Source organism: Kogia breviceps, chromosome 13, assembly GCF_026419965.1.
Source record: "Kogia breviceps isolate mKogBre1 chromosome 13, mKogBre1 haplotype 1, whole genome shotgun sequence".
Lineage (NCBI taxonomy): Eukaryota > Metazoa > Chordata > Mammalia > Artiodactyla > Physeteridae > Kogia > Kogia breviceps.
The window spans coordinates 1,656,728-1,666,902 of NC_081322.1; the positions used below are offsets into that span (position 1 = coordinate 1,656,728).

At 47.0% G+C, this 10,175-nt stretch overlaps 1 protein-coding gene across 2 annotated transcripts; it reads right to left on the minus strand.

Moving 5' to 3' along the window:
- Positions 1-999: 999 nt before the first annotated feature.
- Positions 1,000-4,771, minus strand: TPBG (trophoblast glycoprotein). Of its 2 annotated transcripts, XM_067011251.1 has the most exons (3): positions 4,622-4,771; positions 4,369-4,492; positions 1,000-3,300 (listed from the first exon to the last, which is right to left on the minus strand). In XM_067011251.1, exon 3 carries the CDS (start codon positions 2,948-2,950, stop codon positions 1,691-1,693), a length of 1,260 nt encoding a protein of 419 aa, XP_066867352.1. In that variant the 5' UTR covers positions 2,951-3,300; positions 4,369-4,492; positions 4,622-4,771; the 3' UTR covers positions 1,000-1,690. The 2 variants fall into 2 exon arrangements, with proteins under 2 accessions (XP_066867352.1, XP_058939734.1); XM_059083751.2 differs by lacking the exons at positions 4,369-4,492; positions 4,622-4,771 and adding an exon at positions 3,406-3,511.
- Positions 4,772-10,175: the final 5,404 nt, after the last annotated feature.

The window sequence follows — 10,175 nt, forward strand, 5'->3', positions numbered from 1 at the left end:
GCAAGTTTACCTACACTTTAAATTAAGCAATAATGGCTAAATTAAAAGTCACTTTATGTAAGAGTTTAGAGATTAATGGAATTTACTTTTAAACTTACTTGGCAAATAATAAACTCTGAAAAAAAGAAAATCTTGTCTATTTTTGACAGTATCACTTGATTAACCAATTGCTTTTATTTACACCTAAGTGTGATTTATTCTTCACAAAGGTGTATACTAACATAGAGTTTAGCTAGAATCAAAATGTCCCCAAATCCTTAAGTGCTGAACTGAACATAAGAATCTATGATTAGTTGAGACACTCGTTTGTAAACATAGACAGTTATCTCTGGTTATTTCCTCAAATTCATATCCTACCATAACAATTTTTCAAACACATTAGCAGAGTCTCTGATAATCAAACTACCAACCCTATAGGTTCCATTTTAAGCATTTAAAAAAATATATTCTCAGGAAAATCTAAGTTCCAATTTACAGTATGACCTTATAAATTTTTAAAGTTACTCTTTTAAATGTTTTATTTTAGAATATTCTATGTCTTAAGACACTTCATTTTCACACATTTATTTGCATTATATTTGTTTTGTACTCTGCTCTAAAAATCCACAGAACAATGTCACATGGAGAGTTTTATTATGTAAATAATTTTGTTCTGTCCTAACAACTTAATTAGTCTAGAAAAAGCCCCACACTGTGAACTGCTTATCATACAGAACTCTTCCCTCTTACCAACTTTATAATGCTTTTACAAAATTGTTTAATGAACAGCATTCACTTTCACATGAATATTCAAATTCTCTATGTAAACCCTGAAAGGATCCACCATCTCACAACTATCTCCGAAGTCTGTCTGTATAAGACACCGCTCCCGTTTCATTCTCAGCTGTAATAACTAGTACCTGAATTATCATCAGAACCAAGACCGTTTAATATCACTGCCCCTAATCTTTTTTTTTTTCAAATAGGAAACTTGAACACAACTGTAATTCTTTTAAGAATCTTTATTGAATTTTTTTTTGAACAATTTAGTTTGCTGGATCTCGATGCAGTTTATAAAAAAACGTCAGCACAGTTTCATATAAACTGCAATCAAAAAAGTAACTTGTCAAAGAAGTTATCTGAAGTTGCAAGTTATTTTTTGTAATATGCAGAACAGGAAGATGTAAGCATGCTCTCAGATGCAGGCGCTCCTGTGTGCTATGGAGTTACTTTGAAGAGCTTGCTAAGGTCTGCGGGCAGTTTATGGAATGCAATCATTCTCTCCACAATTTTGGTACATGATAATAAGACTGATATTTATGAAATAACGTCTTTTTCTCAAAAAAGTTGAGGCAGCTTTTGTTGAATGCTATCTGTGGGAGTACACTTGATAACCTTGAACTGTACTAAGAGAAACACAGCCAGGAGGCCATGTTCATGCTGAAACTTGAAAACATCCCTCCAGACGTGTGGATCTCCCAGAAAAGGAAGAGGATAAAACACTAAGCACAGTTGTCCATTGTCTTACAGTAGCAGAACACACCGAGAAACTTTACGTAAGAAGGGAGCAAACTCCCTTCACTGCTTTCACAGTCAAGGTCAGTGGCGGCTACAGTGGAGGGTGGAGGTGGATGGAGCAAGCCTAGGGCAGGACAGAAGCTGAAGTCTACATCTCATGCATAGCTGTCCTTGTTCTGTCCTCGCGTGGTTCTCAGACATCCGAATTCGAACTGAGGTTCGTTAACCTGGGGTCCGCGTTGACCTCGTATCTGTAATGATACCCTTCCATGTGGTCTCTGCAAGCATCTCTGATGTTATGCATCCACTTTTTTATCCCTTTGCGGTTCAGATACAAAACCAGTAGGAAGATGGCGCCTATCAGGGCTAAAACAATACCCAGGAAGACGTAAGACGTCTGCAGGGATGGAGGGAGGATAGGGTCACAGACCAGGTCGGAGCTGTTGAGTTCCAAGAGGACCCGATTCCTCATTTTTTCCGGGAACGCACAGGTGAGCCTGGCTTTGCCCTGCACTACCTCTGTCTCCTTGAGCCAGGCCACCATGTCCGCCATGTGGCAGTCACAGACCCAGGGGTTGTCGTCCAGGAAGACCCTGACGTGGGGCAGGCTTTGCAGCTCCGCCAGGGTGCCGTTGTGCAGGACCTTGAGGGCGTTGTTCTCCAGGTGGAGGCTTTCGAGGTGTGTCAGGTTGCGGAAGGACACGTAGGTCAGGCTCACCAGCGAGTTGTTGCGCAGGTCCAGGTGCCGGAGGCCGGGCAGCTGGGCCAGGACGTCGCGGGGCAGGTAGAGGAGGCGGTTGCTGACCAGCTCCAGGCGGCGAAGCCCGCGCAGCGCGTGGCCCGCTCGCAGGGCCGCTGCCACCGCAGCCTCAAAGCTCCGGTTCTGCCGCGCGGCCGCAGGGGGCACGATGCGGTTCAGGATCAGTTCCACCAAGGGGCTGGGCGCCGCGACGCTGGCGTTGCCGCCCGAGAAGGCGAAGGGGCTGAGGTCGGCCAGCGGGTTGTGGCTGAGGTCGAGCTGGCGCAGGCTGGGCAGATGCTCGAAGGCGCCGGCGCGCACCTCCTCCAGGTGGCTGCCGCTGAGGTTGAGCGCGGCCAGCTCGGCCAGCGGCGGCCGGCGGGCGAAGGCCCCGGCGGGGAGCACCGCCAGCTGATTGCCCGTGAGGAAGAGGTTGCGCACGTAGGGGGGCAGGTCGGCGGGCACCTCGGTCAGGTTGCGGTTCACGCACTTGACGGTGCGCGCCGCCTCGGAGCACTCGCACGCCGGGGGGCATCGGCCCGGCAGCTGGGGCTGGGCGGACGCCGCGGAGACCGGGACCGCCGAGGAGGTGGAGGAGGACGCCGAGGAGGGGAGGGAGGACGAGGAGACCCAGCCCAGGAGGACCAGCGCCAGCCGTGCCAGCCGCAGCCTCCCGTCCCCGGCGGCGGGGCCCCGGGAGCGCCCCCCAGGCATCGCGGCTCGGGGCTCCCCGGCGCTGGGCTGGGACGCTGCCCGCTCCCAAGGTTCGGGAGGTTGGGCCCGGAGGGCGCGGGCCGGCCGGAAGCGTCCGGAGAAAACTTTGCTCTAGTGGAAGCTGAGGAGGGCCGCCGCCGCCGCCGCAGGAACTTGGCTATAGCCCCCTCGCCACCGGGCGTCCCCTCCCCCGGGGCCGAGTCGCCCGCCCCTTCCCTCCAGAAAGTACGCACGGCGGGTCGGGACGCTCGGCTCCGCGCTCCTCCTCCCGCTCTTCTTCCAGCAGCCGCCCCCGGGTGGCACCTCCTCGCCCCTGTTGTTGGCGCCTCGCGCAGGATCCGCGACGCGACCTGGGACAAGCGGGAGAGAAGCGTGAGGGGCAGCGGCGCCCGCAGCTCCCCGAGTGCAGGGACCGGCCTCTGCCTGCCAGGTCGTCCCCACTCGGTGCCCGAGACCTCGCTCCTCTCAGCCCGTCCGAACCTCGCCTCCTGCGGCGCGCCGCGCAGATCCGTCCCCCGGGAGAGGGGCGCGCGACCCGGTGCCGGAGCGCAGCGCCTGCCTTCCGCCGCGGCCCCTACTATATATACAGTTCCAGCTCCCGCCCTCCTCCTTTCCCGCTCCGACCCCCCCCCCCCCGCTCCCCCGCTCCCCCGCATCGAACTTCTCGCTCCATCCCCAGCGCCTCCCGGCCGAACTTCTCACTCTCCGGCTCCTTCCCCCAGACGCCCTGCCTTCCGGGGTCTCCGCCCCCCACCCGGACGTCTCCTCCCCGTCCAGGTGAGGATGCGAAGGAAGTTTCCGGTTACAGGAGTATTCCGAGCTCTCAGAAGCCTCTCGGACTCCGTGGGGGGGCGTACAGCTGGCGGCCCCAACCAGGCCCGCGCCCCCGCCGGCCCCTCGGATGCGAGGGCGTGCCAGTCATCCCCCAAAGGGAGGGGAGAGGCCGCGAACAAAGCGACGGCGGCGGCGGAACCCGGAGCTGCGCTCCTCTCCGGCCCGAGGCTGGGGGGCGCCCCGGAGCCGCCTTCCCCGCCAGCTCCCCACCGCTCACCTCGGCGCGCCCGCCACCTCCCGGGACAACCCCCGGCCCCACCGGAGTCGCGGGGACTTCTCGGGTCCGAGCTGCGCGCCGACTCTCCTCGCGCCCCAGCCCCGGGCCCAACCTCCGCAGCCGGGAAAAACCAATCCGGGGGGCGGGGGGGGGGCAGGCCTGCCGGAGTGGCTGCTCGGGCCGCGCGGCCAGCCTCGGCTCGCCTCGGTGGGGGGACTGAATAAAGGAGGCGAGGGGGTGGTCTGCGCTGCGCACCTCCTCCCGGTGGAAACGGACGAGGAATGCGCCGGAAAAGGTGAGGGAATCCCTTCTTCTCCCCCTTCCCCGACATCCTGTGGTGGTTCCTCGTTTTGCATACCGGACTTACCTTGGACAGGAACAAAACCGCTGGTGAATCTCGTGGAATTCGTCCCGATTCGGGCGCTGACGGCAGTAACCGGGTAGATGCAGGCGTGACGGAGCAACGCGAATTGGCAGCGTAAAGAAGGGAGCTGAAAATGCACAGCGGCCGCGGTGAAACGCCCAGCAGCCTGCAAGGGAGTTTCGCGAGCCTTCCCGCCGAGGTGGACGTGATGTTAGACTGCCAACTTCGGATTTAGGTGTAATTAACGCGTCCCTACCTGTCCCGCCCCCGCACTTCTCCGGATAGTTACGGAACTTGTGCAGGGAGAGAGCTAACTTTAAGAAGAAGGGGGGCAACAGATCGGTGGAGAAGAGATTCACTCTTGATTCATGAGCTTTTTCCCTTCCCCAAATTAAAAGCAGAAGGAAGAAAACGGCCGCCAAAGCGTCCTAGAAACAAAAGGCATACCGAGAGGACGTGAGTCACCCGGAAAGCGGACCCGCCCCGCTCACCAGATGTGGCAGCGATGTGTCAGTGCAAGTCACTTATTAAGATGGGAGAGCCCCCGGGGTGGGAGTAGGAGGGAGGCCGCCTGGGGAGAGCAGAAGTTTGGTACCAATGTCTAACGCCCCGGGAGGCGCCAGGTAGGCGGGGAACCGAGAGGCTGAAGTCGGGAAAGGAGACTCCGGATGCCTGAGTGTAGGGGGATTTGTTACATCGGAGAGGTTTGGGGTCCTGCTAGCTCAATCCTTGCTCCCTCAATGACTCTGTATCTCCTTTCTCCCGATCAAATAATTTCCCCGAAAGGATGAGAAGGTGCTGGTTATTCAAGGCTTGTTCATTTTAGAAAGAAAATGGCAATTAATTAGAGAAAACAGTTGGGGAAATTAAGATCTGGTCATATGAGAAGGATCGAATAAAGAATGCCGAAGTTTGTGCCTGTGACGTGTGAAAAAAGGCCCCAACTCTCAAGTTGATTCCTTATTACTTTTGTGGGAAGAGATAGTCTGCAGAGCCAATAGCCAAAATGACCCAGACAAGACCTGGAGGGGGTTGGAGAATGCAACAATTTGTGCAAAAAGCCAGTTTTGTTCACTTGTATCTTCAGCACGTTTATCTAAATCTCTTTTTCTTGTTTTTAAAAGTGTTTTTTTTAGCACGAATGTGAAACACTTTGACAAAAGAATCTGAAAAGCTGTAGTGATGTTCTGTATCCCGATGGTGGTGGTGGTTACGTAAACCTATACATGTGTCAAAATTCATAGAAGTTTGTACACCGAAAAGAATCAGTTTTACTGTATGATAATTTTTAACCAAAATTAATTACTCATGGGAAAAAAAACTGTAGTAATGCTCTGGCATGATATTAATTCTGGTTCTTCTCTGTTAGGGAGAGTGAGAAGCACTTTCGAATTTAGAAAGATAACCTTCTCATCCTATCTTAGAGTCAACTCGGCAATATAGATACCATTAGTACTATTGTCTTGTTATTCGTGTTATTATTCTGTTTTACAAATGAGAAAACTGGGTCTCTGAACTGAGACTAGCTAGCATTGACAGTGTCTTGTACTTGCCAGGCCCTGTGCCGATCGCTTTACAGAAATTATCTCTTTTGCTTTTCCCATCAGTACTCAGGTAAGGTTCTCTCACTGCAGTTTTAAAGAGGAGAAAAACTGAGGCAGGGATAAAGTCTATAACTTGTTCTAATGTGTGGTGGAGGTAGGGACCAGGCCCGGATCTGTCTGCTTTTCCTAAATACCTCACATTCTGCCTCTGGGCAAAATTGAGGAGTTAGTGCCAAGTCCTAGCCGGTATCACTTAGGCAGCACCAAAGCCGCTCCCCTGGTTCTCTTTCTCCTGATTTTCCTCTACGTGCCTGCGGCTGGCAGTCGGTTATGGCTGCTGAATCAGGACTCAGAAATTTGGGGTCATTTGTAGCTCCACCACTTGCTCATTGTGTGGCTTCTGTATACCTCTGTTTCTTAATCTGTAGAATAGGACCACTAATAAAACGTTATGGCGTTTCCATGAGAAGTGAGATAGCAGGCAAAATTGCTTTGTTCTTTACCTGAAATTCTAACTTAACCTGGCATCCTGTATTTGGTCTGGTGACAAAGGAGTTCATAACCTGGTGGAAGAAACACAGAAACAAGAGCTTTCAATGCAGAACATTGAATGCAGTTTAGTTTGTGTATCTTTCCAGTCTCTCCCTTTGTATATATTTTACTTCTGTTTTTGCTATTTTTTTATATGAATGGGATCATAGTATATGTATTATTCATGATTTTTTTTAGTTTTAAGACAACCACATATCATTCTGTGTCCATACATATAGGTATGCTTTCTTCTTTATTTTATAGACTGCAAAATACTCTGCACTGGGGATTATTTTACCACATTTTTTAACTGCCCTATTGAAAGACATTAAGATCAGTAACTACTTTTTAAAGAAGTTTCCTTCAACTGAGAAAAGCTTACTAGGATCAGTTCTATTTTGATTGTCTTCAGCATCTAATTATCTGGAATTATCATACTTGCTTTATTCCTGACAGCTTGAAAATTTTTTTGTGCATGATGCTATTTACATGCTCTAAAGCAGAACAGAGAATTTCAGAGCACATTTTCCCCCATTTATGCTTCCATTCCAAAATAAAAGAAAAGAAGGATCTGAATGTCCTAATGGAGAAGAACCAATCTAGGGTATTTCATAGGTCATTTTGTAGCCTCCAGGAAGACGTCTCTGCACTGTTATTTATTTAGCACATTGTTTCTGCAGGAACCGTTTTTCTTCTAATGACCCAAAGGAAAGTCATTAGTAAATTTTTGAAATATTGCTGCTAAATCCTGGGAAGGCAAGGCATGATGTATTTTTTTTAATGATGGGCGATTATGGCTATCCTCGTAGTTAACTGGAAGAGAGAAACCATATGGTGCAGCATGGACAGACATCAAGGTTACTTAAGACTAGTTAATTTGGTCTCTGCCTTAAATTAGCAAAGGAGTTGATAAAGGTGAACACTCTCAAATCTAAAAAATTTTTAAAACAAAATCAAACATTGGTGAATGTCAAACACACATGTCATAAAACCAGGAACCCACACTTAAAACTCACACTTAAAATTGTTCTTGGGCTTCCCTGGTGGCGCAGTGGTTGAGAATCCGCCTGCCGATGCAGGAGACACGGGTTCGTGCCCTGGTCCGGGAGGATCCCACATGCCGCGGAGCAACTAAGCCCGTGAGCCATGGCCGCTAGGCCTGTGCGTCCGGAGCCTGTGCTCCGCAGCGGGAGAGGCCACAACAGTGAGAGGCCCGTATACCGCAAAAAAAAAAAAAAAAAAATTGTTCTTAAAACCAGAACAATCAACTTGACAGTCAGTTCGGGGGGGAAAATATATTTTAATTGTTAATGATTAAAAAGAAAACTCTTCTCTTGTGCTGATTTCATATCATCTGAGAAAGAAATAAGCTTCTTGTCTGAGATATATAAACTAAATTAAGTGAAATATTAACTAGGGAATGGGTTGAAAAGGACATATTTGTTTCATGAGTCAGTACAATGGGGGTTGGAGCTAATAAATAAACATATAGCAAAGACATTTCAGGATTTATCAGAAATTAAATAAATACTAAAGAAAGAACAAGCTAAAAGGCTATAAAATTGGAAAGATTAAACTGGATGTAAATATGTGATTCTTCAAGGATGAGAAAACCTTGAAACGTACATAAAACAATCATATAGCAATCTGTAGAATTTTCCAAAGAGTGAACATTACAGGATTATTCAACTTCAAGTATATTTAACTTTTTAAGTCGTTACTGTATGCCCTCCACCTAGTTGATGTTCTTGGGATACAGAGGTAAATAGGATAAAAATCCCTGCCTTCAGATAACTCACAGTCTAGTGCGGAAGGCAGACTACCTAACAGTTAAAAACGTATGGTGACTGCAGGGGTCATGGTGGAGCGGGGAGACTGGAGGAGACTTCATGGGGGAAGTGATGCCTGAACTGCATTTTGAAGTGTTAGTAGGAATTTGCTAGACAAAAGATTGGCAAGTTGGTGAAAAGACTTAGAGAACTTGTTCAGTTCTAGAGACTTCATGGGGAAGAGCACAGCAGTCATTGGAGAGCGTGGTACAAGGCCAGAACGGAAACACGGTGGGGTCAGATTACTGCCCTCTATTGGAAAAAGTCTGATTTCATCCTGTAGAGCTGGGGAGCCTGCGAAGGTATTTAGCAGGGGAATGGCGTGACCAGATGTGCATTTTACAAAGATCACCTCTGCAGTCTGTTTGAAGGGTAAGTTATAGGCAGAGAGACCGAGGGCAGGGAGAGAAATTGGGAGGTCCAAGTGATGCATGTTGAAGAACTAAACTAAAGCAGTGTTAAAAGATGGACAAGGCAGGACCAGATTATAGAGACCAGTGGTTCTCAACAGGGTGACACTGCCCCTAGTGGGCATTTTGGATATTTGTGGAGGCATTTTCTGGTTGCCACCATCATCGGGGAGAGCTACCGGCCTTTAGTGTGGAGAGGACAGGGATGTTAGCTATCCTGCAATTAGAGAGACAGTATCATACAATGGAAAAGTATGCTGCTTCCCACATGACTTTCAAGTATCCATCTAGGCATTCTTGTAGGTGAAAAACCTGATTATAATCATCTCAGCCTCGAAACAACTCCATTTTACAGTTAAATTGCAAATAGTTATAAAATGGTTTTAATATACACGGAATTTTTTTTCCAGGAATGCAGCTACCATGTTCATTGGAAAAAATATTGTTTTATTTTGGACTCTACCAAAATTTTATCTCTGACAGCTATGCCACTCATGCTATTTGAGACACTAATACAACCCAACTGTATCAGTGTGCATTTGTATTTATTGCATTTACAGTAATTCTTATTTCAAAATGTCTAATGTAAAGACAAACTATTATCTTTTCACTATTCATTTGAATCTTAGTCTAATTTCTCTTAAATCCTAGCCTGTTTATAAGTAGGTGGAAGTAAATTACCACTTCATTAGATCTCCTAGTATAGTTATTTATATGTTATACTACATGTTAGTTAACATTTAATTATGCTCCTCTTATTTCTCTCTTATATTATAGTTAGTATAATATATATTTTAAAATTTGTGTGTAGGTATGCTTTATATAAAGGGGCTTTATAAAATACTTGTTTTAAAAAGTTTGAAAGTAACCTGTATAGATACTTAAGAGGCAGAATCTATAAATCTTGGTGATTTATTCAATATGGAGGTGAGAATATAGGCATTTATAATTCTAAAACATGTAACATAATAGATAGTTTCTCTATTTGAAATGATGCCCAAGAGAAATCCTAATAACCCTAGATTGAAGAGTCAAATTTGACTGTAAGGAAGCTGAAAAATACTTAAAGGATGGAACCGTGAATTTATTTGCTTGAAGAAGACCTGGCTTATTTGGTTGAAATTATTCTTTTCGAAAGAAATTGTGATAAATATTTAAATCGGCAGTGTTACCTAATAACTCTTTTTCTAATGTAAATTAATTCAACTCTGAAGTTGACATTGAAGATTTTCCATTTCTCTAGTCCTTGCCCAAACTGGGTTCTAAACCAAAACTGAATTCAGCCAAGCAATGGGAACAGTTGCAATTGTAGCTACCATCCAAATTTAATTAATTTCAATTAAATTTAATACAGTTCAATAAATGTTTACTAATGTGGCTTTTTTGTATGGAATTCACTTTGTCTTCCAAACAGAGCCACCTCCAAAGCCAGAAATTTTCCTTAAAAAATTTTCTAATCCTGGCACATTCACAGCCAATCTATTGCATGTCCATGG

Bases quoted from the DNA above. Each gene is read 5' to 3' on its own strand.
- TPBG (XM_067011251.1), bottom strand. From the start codon at position 2,950: ATGCCTGGGGGGCGCTCCCGGGGCCCCGCCGCCGGGGACGGGAGGCTG.